Source organism: Gymnoscopelus microlampas (assembly GCF_963454915.1).
Source record: "Gymnoscopelus microlampas genome assembly, chromosome: 8".
Lineage (NCBI taxonomy): Eukaryota > Metazoa > Chordata > Actinopteri > Myctophiformes > Myctophidae > Gymnoscopelus > Gymnoscopelus microlampas.
In genome coordinates, this window is record NC_139945.1 from 18,851,368 (window position 1) to 18,871,194 (window position 19,827).

General features: G+C 43.6%; 1 protein-coding gene across 1 annotated transcript; it reads right to left on the reverse strand.

The window, feature by feature from the left end:
* Positions 1-701: 701 nt before the first annotated feature.
* dhx34 (DEAH (Asp-Glu-Ala-His) box polypeptide 34) lies at positions 702-18,072 on the reverse strand. The gene is made up of 17 exons (XM_084065144.1): positions 17,710-18,072; positions 16,568-17,196; positions 15,803-16,114; positions 15,190-15,444; positions 14,500-14,602; positions 13,569-13,786; positions 12,833-13,007; positions 11,838-12,031; positions 11,384-11,485; positions 9,965-10,210; positions 8,607-8,780; positions 7,458-7,563; positions 6,696-6,802; positions 4,978-5,244; positions 2,889-3,080; positions 2,597-2,741; positions 702-2,135 (listed from the first exon to the last, which is right to left on the reverse strand). The coding sequence occupies exons 1-17, from the start codon at positions 17,789-17,791 to the stop codon at positions 1,990-1,992; spliced, it is 3,453 nt and encodes a 1,150-aa protein (XP_083921270.1). The 5' UTR covers positions 17,792-18,072; the 3' UTR covers positions 702-1,989.
* Positions 18,073-19,827: the final 1,755 nt, after the last annotated feature.

A 19,827-nucleotide genomic window follows, 5' to 3' on the forward strand; every position in this document is an offset into this window, starting at 1 on the left:
CCGCACGCGGAAGCCACTAGTCGGAGTAGTGAGATGTCGGAATGGAAGGCGGTTACCGGACCTACCGCAGTATCAAGAGTTCCACCACTAGGTTCTGGAGTAGTTTTAACCCGGCTGCTGTCAGAATGCTGAATGAGGCATGAGCCCTGTCCAGCAGCCTGACAACAGGCGGTACTGCCCAGCTGGTCGCAGATATTTTTTTTCTGGCTCTTCCTGAACACACCTGTGGATTATACCAGGGACACATGACTTGGACTTAGCTCCCCCTCGGACACACCTGTGGACTACACCAGGTACAATGACTTTTCTTTTTTTTGCTGCTCTCCCTCATGGAGCTACTTGCGGATTATACCAGGGTCAGTCCACCTTCAGGGACACTAACTGAACTTTTGCACCTTAATCCCATGTATAACGCACTGACTTTTGTCTTTTTTTTTATTGTGCTCTTTTTTTCTCTAAGCACCTTAACGTCCATAAGTATATCATGCACAGTATACATACATTGCTGCTATGCTCAGGCACCTTAGTTTGTTTCTTATCTCAGGTACTCTTGTAAATATGTAGATAACTTGTTTGGCCTTTCTGCTGTTCTCTTGTCTGATCTCCTTCCCACTTACCCCCCACCCCTCTTCTTCTTCTCCCCCCCCCCCCTCTTTTTTCTATGGAAATTAACGTTGCGATGGGAATGATGTAAAAAAAAAAACGAATTTCACCCACTTTTTTACCTTGTAAACCTGTGATGTGACAATAAAACTGATTCCGATTCTGATTCTGAACAGGAGGGTGAGGTGTCTCAGCTCTCCAACAGTCTGATCAGCACAAAGCTCCAACTTGACACAGTCCAGTTAGAGTGGGAGCAAGGCCGAGGCCAAGTTTGAGGCTGACGAGGCCAGACAGCAGTTGGAAAACGGACAGCAGGAGCTTGCTGCTCAGCAGGCACTTATTACGGAGCTGAGAAATTCCCTCCAGGCTGAAAGGGAGCATACAAGAAGCAACCTACTGTAACCTCTCAGTAATCCAAATAACTTATTGAGACTATGGAGCAGAACAAGCTGCTAAGTAAACAAGTGACCTCCATCCTAGCAAATACTGGGCAAAATCTGGCAGCTGCCAATGAAAATATATACAGATTACAGCAGACAATTGATCAAGACAAAGATGTTGCGTTGGATCTGATCAACAAACTAGAGACCTCCGTAGCGAGCTGAGCCATAAGGACCAGAACCTTGCTCTTCTGTCAGGAGACATCAGCGAAATCACAGCTAAGTACAATGCTGCCTGCTCAGAAAGGGAGGAGATCAAGGTTGCAGGAGGATTTGTTGTACACTACAGAGGATGTAGAGACTCACCAAGGTATTCGATGAGCAGAGCAGCCTCCTCAAAGCCTCTCAAGACCAAACCGCCCAGAAGGAGACCATGATCAAGAATCTACAACAAAAGCTCAAGCAACAAGAGGAGGCCATTGAAAAACTATCCGAAATGGCAGCTCAGCTCCTGTGCTAAAGCCTTCATTTACACCTACAGCATTACCTCACACACACAAAACCCTGTCAGCTGCCCCCTGCACAGTGCGTAAATAAATATACCCAAAGAGAAGCAGTGCATTTTTATTGATGCCCTACGATGATCACACCTACACCGAACTTTCTAGGTCTACAACATTATCAAGGGTTTATGTCCAAATTGAGGGAGGTGTGTGGATTGGAGAGAGCCGTAGCCTCGCGTTGCCATTTGATCAGAGATCCACGCTGTATGTCCAAGGTACTTGCTAGAACGGCCACTAGCAAAACTTACACCCATGTCACCGCCCCAATATAAAGGACAGCCCTAAAAACATAGTTCAAAAGAAACTGCATTGCAGAACAAATTCATATCTGTTTCCAACTATTTTTTGCAATAAAGGCTGGGAGATTGTCATCAGTCTCTAGTTGAATCTTTCAGAGACTAGGTCAGAGTCTAGGTGAGCCGTGGCTTTTTAGGACAGTGGTTTTAGCGGGAAGAATACATATGCTGCCTCTTATGTTTGAGGATTTCTGTGGAGGTGAGGGTCAAGTCTTCGTTGCACACATCACAGTGGTACGCCCTGGTCAGACTGGGCGCAGATGATGAGGAATTTGTCTTAATGTCGTCGGACTCTGAAAATAAACATGAATGAGAATTAATAAATAAATAAGGATCTCAGATTCAACAAAACAACACATGAACATATAGATGGCATAGATGTCTGGAGACCCCGAGTAGAAGTGGTTTACATTCTAGCTAGTCTAATTGTGGACTCAATTTAAAACCAGAAAACAACTGTGAGGGGCCACTGTACTCAAAACAATATGTAAAATTACAAGGACAAAAGATTACAAAGTGTATTTGTGATCTATAGATCACAACGCTCATCATGGGTAAACTAGAGAATGGGGGACCGGACGGTTGGCGTAACCGTGTGGGCACCTAGGCTGGTAATCCTCCAGCCTACTCCCGATCCCGACAACCTTTTCTGCGTGTCACCCACCCAACTCTCTGCCCATTTCCTGTCAGCCTACTGTCAAATAAATGCATAAAAGCCCCCCAAAGCCCTTTAACTAGAGAATGGTTTTCCCACCACTTTCTTGCAGCTGCTGTTCTCCTGGCGGCCTGCAGGAGGCCTCGTGCTGCATTCTCTCCAGTGGCGTCAGAGGCATGTAGAGGTCACAGTTCGGACAGGTCCAGAAAGAACGAAGACACTCGCTGTACAGATCCCTCGAGTCCTGCACACACATCAGTGAAACACTCTGGTGAAATCATGGCTCAATCACAATGGCGTCTTGGTGGAATTGTTTGACTTCAACTCCGCCGCTGTTTCCTAATGGCATCGAAAGCTTTTTGTAATTTGAATTTACGCAGACAAGACTTACAGCCAGACAGTTGTAGGTGAAGAAGTTGGTAACCCGGAGGCCTCCTTTGATGGGGTCCGGCTTGGCCTCTGCTCCTGGGAAGAGGGGGTTTAGGTTCGGGGCCTTGGTCTCAGGTAGGTCCGACTCTGGCTGTGGACCAACGTACAGGTTCTGGGTTTGGAACGCGGTGAGTCGTCGCAGACTGTAGCTGACCTAAAGATGGGACGAGAGGGAGGATTTGGGCCCTTTTGTTTATTCCAGTTTACTATATTAAGACAATCATAAGATCTGAGAGGGAGAAGACTAGGAGTACCAACCTCATTGGAAATGAAATATTAAATACTCTATACATATTTGTAAATTGTAAGTGTAAGTGTCTTTTATCATTATTGCCAAAAACATGCCAAATGGAAGAAGCCGGTGTCCTCATACACTTAAGAGTATTTAAATGCGACATTGTTGATCTATGATGGACTTCAACTTGGTGTATGATTGTACTGGTTCTTCTGCTGTGGTCAACTTTTCAAACCAATCAATGACGCTGACTAAACGTCAACATTACCACCCTCAAACTAGAGGCCTGGACCCACAAGGGTCCATTTTCACACTCAGTGTTCAATTAACACTCACGATTTTGTTGTCATTTTGACAGTTAAAGCTGAATCCAGAATTTATTTTAATGGCGCGTTATTTTAACCAATGTGTATGGGTGAGTATGTTAATACAATATAACTTGCTCATCTGCAGTGGTTGGAGGTGTCTCCTTGCTATTCCATTGAGAAATTTAGACCCTTGGTGTCAGGTAGGACATCTACTGGTTAAAAAGTGGTACTGCCTCAATCACAAAGCATAATAGCACAATATCTCCCCTGGCCGACCGAGCGTTCTGTCTCAGCACACAGGTAGTCATTTTGTGTCCTGCTGCGTGGGAGACCTGGGTTCGAATCCCAGGAAGGACATAAATCTCACGGATTGCAGATTTAAAGTTAAACAGTGGAACTTTGATCTTTGAACAAACTAAAGATTGTAGTGCAGTTGTTGTGTACGGGTAATCAGGGTATCTGCAGTTTTAGGCAGGTTAGATTTAAGACTTTTTAACCCATTAAGACCTGGAACTGTGTCATTTTTTGATTTGAGCTAAAAAGCATTATTTTAAACTTTGGCTATTCAAAAATAGCAGATATACAAGCTCATAGCGCGGCACTGAGCTTGTAGATCTGCTATTTTTGAAAAATCGTGAAAATGTGTGCAAATCTTTGAATATATAGTATATATTTTAAAGCGAACATTTTTAACTCAAATCTTTGCTTCTGGGGGTCCCTGGAACAACATATTTTGATGGGGGTCCGCGGGCAAATACATATAATTTTGGGGGTCCTTGACATGAAAAAGATTGAGCACCACTGATATAGAAACACACGTTTTTCAGAAAACTGTTGAGATTTAGGAGACATGTAGAATCGGCTTCAGGTCTCAATGGGTTAAAACCACTCAGAATTAACCCATTAAGACCTAGAACTGTGTCATTTTTAGATTTGAGATAAAAAGCATTATTTTACACTTTGGGCTATTCAAAAATAACAGATCTAGCTTGTAGATCTGCTATTTTTGAAAAATCGTGAAAATGTGTGCAAATCTTTGAATATATATATATTTTTTAGCGAATATTTTTAACTCAAATCTTTGCTTCTGGGGGTCCCTGGAACAAAATATTTTGATGGAGGTCCGCGGCCAAATACATATAATTCTGGGGGTCCTTGACATGAAAAAGTTTGAGAACCACTATAGAAACATACGTATTTCAGAATACTGTTGAGATTTAGGAGACATGTAGAATCGGCCTCAGGTCTCAATGGGTTAAATGAAACCACTTGAATCCTAGCATCCCTATTCTGGGCGGGACGTTTGGGAAAAACAGCTGATCAACAAGCTCACAACGCGTCACGATGTGATCTTGGAGATGTGGCATTTTGAAGACTTTTGAAGCATGAATTTCAGACTTCAGTCCTTTTATGGCGTCATTTTCTTTACATAAACGAACGTAAAACTATTAAGACTTTATAAGGATCTGCAGAAACCCTGGTAGTTTCCAGGTGGGAGGTAATTATACCTCTGTGTAGAGCAGGAAGCGCACCAGGCCTTCGCTCAGCTTCTCCAGCTCTCTGGGGGACACCCCCGCCCCCGACTCCATGTCCACCACGCCCTGTCCCAGCTGGGTCTGCAGGAGGCGCTCCCAGTCCGCCCTGAGGGTGAGGGCCGTAGACAGGACCTTCAGGGCCCCGTCTGCGTCCCGCAGCTCTAGCTCCAGCCAGCCGTCCACCACCAGGCGGGTACAGTCGGCGTTGCAGTCCACAGAGTTGGCCACCAGCATCAGAGCCTATAGGGACACGACGCAAAAAAACACACTGGAATTTACAAGGAGCTTAAAGGCATTGACGGTGAGTCAGAGATAAACAAACACCGCGCCTCCTGTAGTTCGTTTCCCCGACCACCAGGGGGTGACGCAGGAGGGACTTCCATAGAGCTAAAGGAACTTCTGAAGGGGCCATGCCGAAAATAGGTTGCTTTATTCGGATATAATTTTGCGGAACTGCCCGCCCCTGCTGGTTCTCTGAATTTTTATTTTTAAATAGGCTCTTTCATGATAAATTGACCACATATATGAAGTTAAACAACTAAATTCTATCCAAACGCAATCTTAAAAGTAAATTCTGTGCCTCAAAAACGAAGTTTGAGAGCGTTTTAAAACCGAAAGTAAAACGTTCACACGGACACGGACGCGCACATGCGTGCGTTAATTTACGACCCGGACAAATATAAACAGTAGGGCAAATACGGATTTCAGAAAGAGGACTGTGTTTCAATGCAGGAAAACACACCAGCATCATTATATAGTGGCTGATAGAGGGGAAAAAATGCAAAATATATATATATATATTTTTTTTTTAAATTTAGGCTTAATGTTGCCTAGAATCCCTTTAATGGACGTTTGAAACATCCACGTCGGCTTAGTGCAGGGGCTCCCAAACTATTTCAGAGCGATACATTTCCCACCATCACGGTCAATGTCAACATTTCGAAGGTATTTCCAATTAAACTGACCACTAGGCTGCGCCGAAGAGTTGATTCAGTTTGGGGTGGAAAGGACAAAGGTCAAGGTCAGAATTGCATAATGGATCATGTGTCAGGAATGGAGGCGTAGAAATAGACGTTGTTGCTGGGAGGGTTTGTATCTCCAGGGGATTTTTTTTTAATGATGGCCATGTATTCTATGTAACTTTTCAGTCCGTGACCCCCCCAAAATAATCATATTTGAACCGGGGAACCGGGGACCCTCCACTCTGACAAGTCCTTGGAATTGTAGGAGTTGAGGCTCCCCCTGGGGGTCCCGACCACAGGTTGAGAACCACTGATGCAAGGGATCATGTACTGGAAGCAGGTTATGGTACTGCAGTCCAAGCAGAGGCAATTCCCTGAGGTGCAACATATACCATGATTAGTACACCAAATTCTACATGTCTTTTCTCATTATTGTTAATTCAAGTACCCCCACGTGACTTGTGTACTTGTCCTGGGTGCTCTGTTATTTTTCAATGCCATAGTATAAATGTCTATGATCAATATTCTAACATTATATTGGTGCTTTCTGTCTCATCTTTACAAAGACCTGTAGGTGAATTCTATGTAGGAAAGGTGCTAGGTGTGTGTGTGTGTGTGTGTGTGTGTGTGTGTGTGTGTGTGTGTGTGTGTGTGTGTGTGTGTGTGTGTGTGTGTGTGTGTGTGTGTGTGTGTGTGTGTGTGTGTGTGTGTGTGTGTGTGTCTACTGACTTGCAGCGCTGGCACCCGGACGCAGTTAGACACATAGGGCTTGTTGGTTTCCAGCAGAGTGACAAAGGCTAGGAGCTGGTGTCTGCTGCTAGTCTTACTATCTGGGCCTGCAGCAAGAGAACAAGAGAGAGTGAAAGAGAGAGAGAAATAATTAATGTCCATATCCACATGTCCCATAGTATGGTTTAAATATGGGCGGCTGTGGCTCAGGAGGTAGAGCAGGTCGTCCAATGATCCGTGGGTCGGCGGTCGAGTCCCGGCTCCTCCTGTCCACATGTCAAAGTGTCCATGGGCAAGACACTGAACCCTACAATGATTCGGTTGGCGCTAGCTTGCCACCATGGGGAAAAAGTGAATGTGGGAAAAAGTGGGGACACTGGCGTCGACTGTTCGCCGCTCCACCTCCCAATGTCCCCCCCCCACCCCCGTATGAATGAATGAACCATTGTAAAGCGCTTTGAGCACTTGGAAAAGCGCTATAAAAATTCAATTCAATATATATATGCAATTCATTATTATTATTATCAAATCCTCAGACATATCTACTGTATTTCTGTAAAACAAATTGCAGCTCTGCAAGCTTAAAACGCGCTGCGATGCGGCCAGTAGTGGACCCAGAACATCTTCATTGGGAAGGCCTGTAAAAGACATGGTAGGCCTAATCGAAGTCTGAAAGCATTCTGCTCTCCGCCACATTGGAAGTTATTTTCAGCAATAGTGTGTCTTTGTGCATGTAACGAGAACTGTGACAGGGGCGTTTACCCATCTCTCTGGGCTCATCCTCTGGAACGTGGAGCACCTCGGGGTCACTGGCAAACACGCTGGTAGGGTGGATGACCACGCCCTGCTTGTTCCTCGTGTGGAAGATCTACAACACCGTCAAGTGACAGAGTAGGAACAATGATTATACTGATGACTGATCAACCGAATGTTAATATCTGACAAAGAAAATCTAACCCGTCAGCCATCAGCATGGAATAATCATGTTGTAATTGGCTTATCATTAGATTCACAAAACAAATGACATGTCATATCCCATGTTTTTGTGTAAACACAGCTGCCATATGCAGGTTTCAACAGCCCTCCCACGGCCAACAAGGCAAAACAAAAACGATTACATATTCAGCTTGATTTGGAGGAATGTTCTGGATTAAATAAAATGTTTCACTTAGATGTATTCACTTGGAAAATATGGAACTGAAAATGCATTTTAATATAAATGTTACCCGTCACCATAATGACAATAATGGTGGATCTCGGACTCCATGTGGCCAGTCTATGAAGTCAGTACTATGAAGTCTGTCATCTCTGTGCTTGAGCAAAGCTTCAGCCCAATCCAACCTCATTCACTTCCAGTATAAAAAATATTCACAATACGGTTGTGAATATTTAGCACCGACTGGTCCCACTGTACATATTATGAGCGCTGGTCGGTCCAGTGGGGTTTGCGAGATTAGCCCCGGACAAACAGACACACACACACACACACACACACACACACACACACACACACACACACACACCACCTCTTCTAGACATCTCACCTCTGCGGATCCACGCCATTAACCCATTAAGACCTGGAACGCATCTGTGTCACTTTTTAATTTGAGCTAAAAAAGCATTATTTTACACTTTGGCTATTCAAAAATAGCAGATATACAAGCTCATAGTGCGGCACCGAGTGCTGCGCTACAAGCTTGTAGATCAGCTATTTTTGAAAAATCGTGAACATTTTTTACTTGAATCTTTACTTCTGGGGAGTCCCAAATATTTTGAGATGGGGGTCTGCGGCCAAATACATATAATTTTGGGGGTCCTTGACGTGAAAAAGTCATTTTGCAGAATCGGAAACTCAGGCCTCAATGGGTTAAAAACGCACAGACAGAGAGAAAAAACCCAACTGACGCTGACCTGTTCAGAGTCCTTGCGTGTGGAGTTGTGGTCATCGGGCAGCGCCAGCTGGGGGTAGAGGCCCCGACACAGCAGTAGCTTGAGCAGGGCCTGCTGACGGGACGGCAGGTCCTGACTGGCGCTGGCTGCTACCTGGAGCTCCGACACGTTGTGGCGCAACTTGAACTTCACCTCCTGTCTCACAGCCAAACATATGACACAGTACAATCTTCAGTGTTCTTAAACCCTATACTGTATACTTTGTTGACCGGGGTCGCCCAGAGGTCTGTACTTGGCCCCAAACATTTAGGCTAAATGGATGACCAAAAAAAATCCTGGGGACGTTTCCATTGTGGTCCTATGGACCTTAAATTCACTTCCTTCTCCACTAGATCTCTTCGCCGAAAACAGCCAGTCTACAAACTCACAATGCATCACGTTCTGAGCTTGCAGGTCAGCTATTTTTGCCAAATGAAGGGATTAAAGCAAAAACTAATCTCACAACTGAAAACGTTTTATTCGGTCAAGTCCCAATCTGTGATTTGTGAAACCGTGCGAAAGGAGCGCCCCACACCAGTGCCGTGTTTCCTAAACAATTAACCAAAATGTATAGAATAAGGATATTTGGGATATCATCATTCAAAAGCTCTTTCTGTGTTCTACACACAGCCATCCAGTTGGACAAATTGCTAATTGAGGCTTCTGAACATGTATTCTATTGCTAGTTTGACCCATTCTAATACTCTTTAATCTTATAAAAAAATAACTGAAATCAGTTGTGGCGACTGAGAACTTTAATCCATACGAATGCTCACCTATTATGACATGCCCAGAATAGAGATGCTATGTTCATGATGCTGTGTTAATGTGGTTAAAGCTTCGCTCCATAACTGTTTGACTTAGTAAGAGCTTTGTAGATCAATGTACAATCATCAGTGTTGTTTGAACTCTGAGAGTCTGAAAAAGTAATCAAATGGAACCGTTACAGATTTGTAACTCTAGTTTATTTAGGGCTTTTCTGACTTTATTTGGATAGCACAGTGTAAATTGATAGGAAACAGAGAGAGAGAGAGACGGGGAGTGACACACAGCAACGGTCGTCGGGCATTAGAGCCTATGTGGCATTGCGCCTTAACCCATTAAGACCTGAGGCAGATTAAAAACATGTTTTCTAAATCCTAACGCTTTAATATATATATATATATATATATATATATATATATATATATATATATATATATATATATATATATATATATATATATATATATATATATAGCCTAAAGAAATCTAAAAGTGACACAGATGCGTTCCCAGTCTTAATGGGTTAACCACTAGGCCACCGGCACCCCCTAACTCCCCTCTTTCTGTACACTCGCCTGTATGTCCATGTTGTTCTGGTCCTTCTTGCCTCTGCCTGCGTCCTCTGCGTCCGACCCAGAGGAGGCCTCCTCTCCCTCCCCCAGCCTCAGGACCTTGCGCCTGCCACCCTCTTGGAGATCGTGGTCCCTCTTCAGCTGGTGCAGTTTCCTCCTCTCCGTCAGTCTCTCTCGGCGCTGCCCTCGGTCGCCAGAAGAGGGAGCACTCGTCACGGACTCCAGCAGACCGTGACTCTTCAGCAGGTCCTGGTGGCACAGCATTTTTTTTTACCAGGTTGCAAAACCTGGTCTACATCTACACTCGCTAGTCGTGACTTTTGCGGCACTTTTCCCTCATTGGCTGGTCTTTTAGCCAAAGAGGGCTCAATGTCCTCTCAGAATATGGGATCTAAAGACGACCTAAAATACTGTGTTCAGCCACTGTATGTAACTCTATGGTAAGTGGCGCTGTTGCTCAATATCCTCTCAGAATACGGGATCTAAAAAGGTTGCCATGTTTAGTGAGACAAATAAGCAACCATATGGGATCTAAAAACGTTGCCACGTTTAGTGAGAGAAATAAGCAACCTGGTATAATATGACTGTGTCATATCTTGTTTTATGTCACTCATGGTTTGCATTTACTCTCACCTGAACAGAATCTTTTTTTTTTAAATAACTTTTATCCCACTAGTTTGTAACCCATATTTTTTCACCCAGTGCCAATTGCCTATGTAATCTTCTCCCTCTGCTAGCCTAGGGAGAGCCCAAGCTGAAGCTCATGCCTCCTTAAATGCATGAGGAGCAAGCAGGCCGCTTCTTATCACCCGACAGGGGGGAGTTTCCCTGGTTAGACGTAGCGCGTGGAAGGAACACGTTATTCCAACCAGTACCTTCCCCCTCCATCAGGCACCCTGGCTGACCAGGGGGAGGCAGAATAGTGACCAGGATTACTGCATGTTTTTGTGAGGGTACCTACCCTAGGACACACGGGGAGAACATGAAACATGCACCTGAACAAAATCTACCCAATGGGTGTTTTCATTTCAAACAAAGATGACTCAAATTGTTACTTACACTAAAGAACATTAGTGTGCATAATCTGAACATTCCCCATTGCTGCTGAAGTGGGTTTACCAGTACTTTTATTATTTTATTACATCTTGTATTATAACTTTTATTATCTAGGTATAGTATATATAGTATATTGTTATTGTTAGCGCAGTCTTGCAGAACATGCCATACCAACATTTCACAGTCTTGTACCTGTCCTGTATGAGTGAGTGACAAACCCCGCTTGAATGTTGAATCTTGTACCAACTACACTAACTAATAGTAATGACTGAAATCATTTGGTGTAAACTCAGCCCCTCCACAGAGCATGATTGGAGATCATAACATTTCATTGGATGTTTGGCTTTCTGTTAGCGCTTGACTAACCTTGAACTGCCTTCGCAGGTTCACCATCTCATAGAGCCGCTGCTCCTCCAGACCCCTCCTCCGACACCACTTCCTGGAGGCTCCGCCCCTCTCTCCTTTCACCTGCACAGAGACGCGACGCAGCGGAATTAGCACGCCAGTGTAGTTCGCTGAACCACACCCCTCAAGATACTTAACCAAATAAACCCTATATACACTTTGTTGACCGGGGTCCCCCAGGGGTCTACACACTTGGTCCCCTACTTTTTTACCTCTACAACAAATCTATTCGCCTATTTTTTGCCAAATGTTCACCTATTATGACATGCCCAGAATAGGGACGCTAAACCCTAATGTCACTAAACCCAAGTGGTAAACGCATCACACAACAGCATTGGACTGATACTAACTCGTATTATTTGACCAGGAGAGCCACTGGTCAAGCGATAAACGTGCCGGTGCCCCATCTACTGACCTCCACCCAGGCGTTGAAGGTGTTGAGGAGGGTGAAGGGGTCTCCCTGGTTGCTGTGCAGGGGCTGCCGGGCGGTGGCGCAGTCCGGGTTGTGCTGCGCGCTGCGCAGGAATGGGGACTGCACACTGAGGGCCGCTGCCACCGTCAACATGGGCTCCACCAGGTTAAACAGAGACGCCAGCACCAACATCTTCCCTAAACACAAACACCAACATGTTCAATCCTGTCTGCTTGGGGGGCTGAAATATGCTTTAACCACCTAAACACCAAAATGTAATAGACTGGAGCGCTGCTGTTCTACAGTGATGACACTAGGGACGCTTCACCCATATATCTTCATTAGATGAGTAAACCTTTTTAACTCATTCAGTGCCAATGAAATAAAAGAAAATATGTGCATACTGTGCCAGCAATTTTTCAAATTTCTTACCTTTTTCAAGTAGTCACAGAATATTTATCTCCAGTATAATCGATCCCCTGATGGGTGCTAATCACTGAGGGTTATACTGTGTGGTTTAACAAATGTCAACGAGGTCATTGGACCTTGTTGACATTTATTGTCTGCCTTTTGAAAATAACATAATAACATGAAAAGTGCTCAGGAGCCGAGATACAGCCTTTTTCAGTAATAAGTTAAACAAGAAGTGAATGGAGCAGCAAATCTTCAAATGATGATATAATTTACTCAGAGCTAAGCTGTTGGCCACTGTGACACTTTCTTACACTTTTAGAATTTAATAAAGAAAAAAAAAGAGATTAAATATATATAGTACCTTTATTAGAAGGATAACCCCTTGAAGCAATGAAATCAGCTAGCGATGCTGATTATGGGAGATGTTACATACCTATGACCACATGGGTGAGGGTACATACCTATGACCACATCTATAGGGATTGTGGGAAAGGGTACATACCTATGACCACATCTATAGGGATTGTGGGAAAGGGTACATACCTATGACCACATCTATAGGGATTGTGGGAAAGGGTACATACCTATGACCACGTCCACAGGCAGCTGTGCCAGCAGGCTCCCAATGGAGGTGAGCTCACTACGGTGGTCTAGCGCCCCCTGCTCCTTCAGATACGTCACTGCGGTCTGGATACTGGCTGCAGGAGGCGGGTCGATAAAAACGAACGACAGCGGATCCCCGACGTCCATACTCTTCATCTATAGGGACAGAAAAAACATTCATATAACAGTGCCTGTAGCCATAGTAATAACAAGAATAATAATAATAGTAATATCATCATCATAATAATCATGATAATAATAATAATAATAATAATAATAATAGTAATAAAAATCACACCCTGTGTGAAGGTAGCGGCGCCTTTGATACATTTTGTCATCGATATGTGTTTATAATGTGTTTATAGCCATGTGTCACGTGAAGCTTGACCAATCACTTTCTTGACGGGTCTGACCAATCAGAACGTTGACGGGTCTGACCAATCAGAACGTTGACGGGTCTGACCAATCAGAACGTTGACGGGTCTGACCAATCAGAACGTTGACGGGTCTGACCAATCAGAACGTTGACGGACCTGACCAATCAGAACCTTGGCGAGCCTGACCAATCAGAACATTGACGCAAAAGCCAGGTATAGAGGGCTAATATCCGGTATCGGCTAGCGCCGCTAACAAAAACAATACTAATACTAATAATATGAATAACAACAACAATAATAATAAATTAGACAGGTTGTTAAGCCCATAAAAATGCCATACCTGCAGCACAAGGGAGTCTAGCGCCACCCTGTGGATCTCTGGAACGGGGTACGAGGCGAAGGCGTCGTAGTCGGACTCGGCGTAGAGGCGGTAACACACCCCTGGGCCCGTACGACCTGCACGGCCCTTCCTCTGCTCAGAACTGGCCCTGCTGATCCAGAACTCCTGCAGACGCTGCATCTTGGCCTTGGGATCAAAACTCATCTCCTTCACCTTCCCTGGGAGAGAATCACACACATTCCACTGGATGGATTTAGAACAGAATCACACACATTAGAACAGGAATCACACACATTCCACTGGGTGGATTTAGAACAGGAATCACACACATTCCACTGGGTGGATTTAGAACAGGAATCACACACATTCCACTGGGTGGATTTAGAACAGGAATCACACACATTCCACTGGGTGGATTTAGAACAGGAATCACACACATTCCACTGGGTGGATTTAGAACAGGAATCACACACATTCCACTGGATGGATTTAGAACAGGAATCACACACATTCCACTGGATGGAGACCAGTGGAATGACCCCAAAAAAAATGTTGCGTCTCCTCGGGACACAAACTAACAAAAATGTATCATGAATGTCCTATACAGTATAGTAGTGAAAATAGCAGATCAACAAGTCACAACGTGTTGGGATACGCTGCGTTGTGAGCTTGTAGATCTGCTATACGTTTTTTTTTATTCTGAAAATCTGGGGAAGACCCCATGTTGATAATCAGTGATTCAGATAATGTGTGGTTCACTTTATGTTCCATTACATCATAGGCTAACATTTCCATCAAAACTCTCTTCTGTCTCCTCTGTTGGAAAATAATAAATGACAGGACATATGCTAATGTGAATGCCCTTTGTCTCAAATGATTAGCACATTGAGTAAGTCCACTTCTGTAAAAAGCCTACATCCTACTTCCCTACCTGAGTCAACGACAAAGCGCACTCCATCGATGGTGACGGAGGTCTCCGCAATATTTGTAGAGATGATGCACTTCCTCACACCCGGAGGAGAGATGTCAAACACCTAAAGACCCATTTAAGAAATTATAGAAAATGATACAGTTGTATTTGAGGGAGATGAATAGTGAAGATCACCATATTTATCACTGACAATGAGCTTCTACAGCAATGCCGTGTCAGGTTGTTGTACTACTGTATGTCGTTAGGACGGATGGCCGGGCCCAAGACATTTGACGAAGAGAAGACAATCGATAATTGCAGCTCTATTCTATGGTAGAAATTGTTGCTGTCGAGCAAAAACCTTGAATCTCCATATTTCAACTTTTGTTTCGTTTTTTGTAAATGAATGCTGTATTTGAGTGTCATGCAAAAGTAGCGAAAATAGTCAATCTACGATTAAAGATTTAATTGCGTTTCTGTCGTTGAACACTGGAACATCATGAATACAAATGACATTTCTGTTAAACAAAAGGTGCACAGGGCAGATATGACAAATAACTTACATAATTTAATTTAATTTAAGAACTTTATACTTAGAAAAAAAAATGTATGAACATTTTTCAACAACATGCATTATGACGATAATACAAAAAAAAAAAAAAAAGCGTTTATCTAGTAGACTATCCACCTCTATGGTATAAATGTATCTACCTTATCCTGCTGGGCTATTGACAGGGTGCTGTGCAGCGTTAGGACTATCCAGCGGCGGGTGTGCGTGGCGTAGACCTGGCAGGCCTCCTGGATGGTGGAGATCTCTGCCACACCACTGAGGAAGAGGAGCAGGTCGCCACGCTCCTCTGGAGGGTAGCGCTGGTCGATGCCCTGCAGGACGCGCAGGTAGGGCCTGGGGTCCAGCTTCTCCGAGCGGGACGGCTGCTCCTCAGACGGAATGGGCTGGTAGATCACCTGTACGTAACACAAGACACAGGTGATGAAGAGTGGAGAAGCATTTAATTAAAATACAAGATGGCTTTATAATAGCTTATTATGAGATGTATGCTGCTAAAATAAATTACAGTGATTTTACATATTTAATAAACACAGTCAAGACTGCACACTCATTTGGAGGAATATGTGAGAAAATAATTGGTCAGAAATACAATAATGGCTTGGAATATATGTGACTGAAATTGTCTTTTAGAATGTTTAGTTTTCACACCGGTGACACGAAATTGCAACTAGCAAACCATCAGTGTCACACAATGACTTTCTAGGGCTAGGCAATAAGCCTTGCACTGAAGCTATGCTCCTGTCCTCTGCTCACCTGGATGGGAAACAGCCTGCCCGGCACCTGCAACACGGGAGCGCCATCAAAGTAGTCGGAGAAGAGCTTGATGTTGATGGTGGCCGACATGAGGATCAGGCGCAGGTCCGGGCTGCGGGCCAGCAGAGTGCGCAGCACGCCGAGGAGGAAGTCACAGTGCAGGTGCCTCTCGTGCACCTCGTCCACGATCAGCACCTGGTACTGGGCCAGGCTACCGTCCTGCTGGATCTGTCTGAGCAGCAGACCTTCGGTCAGGAACAGAAGCTTGGTGGATGTTGTGCGGGTGGTCTCAAAGCGGATCTGGTATCCCACCTGCAAGGCAGGACAACACGATACGTTGAGTCATAATTGTAAATCTTGGAAATAATCTGCATCCCGGGCCTTCCGGCCTTGTTGTGTGTGCAGTGATTTGCATGTGTAAAGTCGTAACTGTCAGAAATGCACTATGCAAGGCTCACCTGCTAGTTTTGGATACAATTTGAGTTCTACCACACCGCTGCGTAGGAATTGAACACCATTCACCAACTAAAGCTGTGGCTGGTAATTTAGCCATTGTCTGAGATTATTTTATGTATTGAACCATCATTCGGTGGCCTTCTAAGTAGGGATGTATCAGTATGCTTTACAGAGGTTTACAGTATGACAGAATCTGGACATGGAAGACCATGAACCATATGAGGCCACGTTGTTATTCACAATAAACTAAACTAAATAACAGAACTTAATAAATGACTTAAACATAATATAATTGTGCACGTAACGCACCTTTGAGCCGTACTGATTGAGACTCTCAAAACTGACCCTCTTGGCCAGAGATATACAGGCAATACGGCGAGGCTGCGTACAAGCTATCTGACTGAAGCCAGAAGAGAGAAGATACTGGGGCACTTGAGTGGACTTCCCACAGCCCGTGTCCCCGGCCACCACCACCACAGGATGGCGTCGCACCAGATCCACTATCCGTTCTCTGTACTGGAAGATGGGCAGGTTCTTCTGCTCCCTGCGTAGTTTGGCCAGTTTCCCAAAACTCTGCCTCTGGCTAAAGTCCAGGAAGTGGAGGAGGGCCAGTCGACAGTCTGTGATCTCCCGAGACCCCGGAGGCGGGGGCCCCGAGGAGGACGAGCTCCGTCTGTGTCTGTGCTGTTGCTCTGACCTCCCGAGGCGTTCCTCCACGTCCCTGGTGCACACTGACACGTTGATGCGGTAGCGGGCGTCGTATTCTTCGGGAAGGCCGAGATCGACCCGTCCTCCGGTGCCCGTCTTTCTTGTGCCCTCTTCCCCTCCTCCGCTCTCATCCTCTCCTCTGTCGGCCGCGCGTCCGGAGCTGTCCCTCTTCGTCTTGAACCTTTGGAAGCGTTCGAAAAAGGCCCAGAACTCCCTGTGTTCTGGGCTACCTGTAAAAGGGAAGGTGCAAATCAGACCACATGTTAACCCATTAAAACCAGGAAAGCATCTGTGTCATTTTAGATTTTAGCAATATATATAGCACATTAGTTGGTTATTCAAAAATAGCAGATATACAAGCTCATAGCACGTCACTTTGTGCCGCGCTATGAGCTTATAGATATGCAATTTTTTTTTATCGTGAAAATGTGTGCAAATCTTTGAATATGCATATTTTCTAAGTGAACATTTTATACACAAGTCTTTGCTTCTGGGGGTCCCTGGAACAAAATATTTTGTGATAGGGATCCGTGGCCAAATACATATCATTTTGGGGGTCCTTGACATGAATAAGTTTGAGCGACACTGATATAACATAAGGATTTAGAAGACATTTTTAGAATCTGACTCAAGTCTTAATGGTTTAAAGGAGATCTGTCCATTGTGAGAAGATGTGCATGAGAATATATGCTGTATAGTTGTAGGACTAATGTAACAGTGGTGATGAGGTAACTTTAACTTACCTGCTTGAATATAATCATGTTGACGGAAAAATATCTCATCCAGCTGAGCACGACACTGTGGGCTGTCCCAGTCCCATTCCATATTATTATTATTATTATTTATTATTATTATTGTGATCACATACCAAGCAGTAAGTCCAAGTTACATATTTACTGCAGTACATCACATGTACATGTGGACAAAGGATCTCTATAGTTTTGTTTCGTTAGTCTGTTTAACGTGATAATTAACAACCTTCTGCAGTTAAATCATAGAGTTATAATATATCAATAATTATAATATAATATATATATTTTATGTAGAGATAAATGCGTTCAATACATCAAGACCAAAGAGTTAAATCAAGACAAGCTACTGGCGGAACAATAACACGACGGGACTTTCCTTTTCCGGTGCGGTTCTTAAAGGTTCCCCGAAAACATGCATTACAGGCATTAGATCCGCACCATTGCCCAAATGGTAATCTCTCAAGAACAGCAGAAGGCGCTGTTTTTCCTTTTCATTTGGCGATGGGTTCCCAGATTGCCCAAATGGAGACAACGGTGTAAAAAGGTTTGTGACCCCCCCCCCCCACCCCTTAAGGTCATGGGGCCACACGGTACCTCAGCGTTCATCCACTATTGCTAAATTAGCACTATTGTAGATCTTGTAGGTTGTACATTTTCACATTCTCTGTTATATTATACTACTACTATAATATTGAAATCACAATATTATCTTACTCTTACACCATATTAACACATATTTATTTATTTGTTTGTTTGTTTGTTTATTTATTTATTGAAGGAAGGCATTTTATACAAATCGGGCAAATTATAACCATTTACACTCTCTTTTGAGTGTTTTTTCTTGGTGTCCTTTCTGAACTTGGCATGGTGATGTTCTTATAGTCTGATTATCCTGAATTTTCATGAGTGCTATGCTCAACAACAGACAACACCAAACTTATTCTGATATGATATCAGTTAATGCAGTGTATTATGGGCCTTTCCACAGAAGATGTATGCATTATGAATATGTTGTGTAGTTATCTTCCAAATATCCAATGTATTAGTCAAATAAGGACCAAAACCCGAATCCATATGACACCATGACACTACAGATTGAACTGTTCATCACCACAAAGTTAAAAGTTCTTCATCAGCACAAGATCAATATGAATACCAGAGAATGATGTAGGCAACAGACATACTCTACATACAGATTGGACAAAATAACATTTTGTTCACGCACAAAGTAACATAATACAGCTTTAAGTCTAGCAATGATCCTCTTTGACCTCTTTGACCCCATTATACATAATATTATTTTAACTGTGTGTTTTGATACCATGTGGTTTCATATGCATAATGTTTTATTGAGTGTTTTGATGTTATGTGGGTGAGCATGCACAATGTTTTTGTTGATGCTTTGATTTTACGGTGTACAGCAGTTCGGTCAATCTCGATTGATTTAAATGTACTCTATAAATAAAGCTTGATTTGATTTGATTTGAACGATCCAAAATAATATAAAACTAAGTTATGTTTTAAAGGGTTAGTTAAAATTGCATGTACCGTACATATCGTCAACCAATATGACCTTTCTGCCCTAAAGATACACCTTCAGGAGGCTGCAATTCGAAAATGGCCCCTTAAGTCTTAACCTACCCCCGAAATTGCTTGCTCAGGGTGGGACTGTCGGGTCTCTTCTCTACATGTAAAGTGTCTTGAGACAACTTGTTGTGATTTGACACTTTAATAAAATTTAATTATGATTTGTGTGCATGGGGATCTCATCTTAAACAAGCTCAGTGCTTAATGAGTCTTCCAGTTTAGTAGACCTTGTATAGTGAATTTGTACTTCCATGTACTGTTGTTCTCATGTCTTACTAAATAAAGTACATCAATCAATCAATCAATCATATCTATCTATCTATCTATATATACATTTCTAAACCCAAAACCCCCCAAAAAAACCTGCCACTGTGTGGGACTAAACACAAAAACAACATATCAATGTCACTAACAAGACACGCCACAACGTGCAGAATTACTACGCGCAGTCTGTAGGCCACTTCATACTGCTCAGCACACATCTGCCCCCTCGCAGCATAATTAATTGCGGCCAACACAAAC

Excerpts from the sequence above, each read along its gene's own strand:
- dhx34 (XM_084065144.1), bottom strand. The coding sequence starts at position 17,791 with ATGGAATGGGACTGGGACAGCCCACAGTGTCGTGCTCAGCTGGATGAG. Across the intron at positions 17,197-17,709 it reads ACATGATTATATTCAAGCAG|GTAGCCCAGAACACAGGGAG; the intron begins GTAAGTTAAAGT and ends TCCCTTTTACAG. Across the intron at positions 14,603-15,189 it reads CAATAGCCCAGCAGGATAAG|GTGTTTGACATCTCTCCTCC; the intron begins GTAGATACATTT and ends ATGGGTCTTTAG.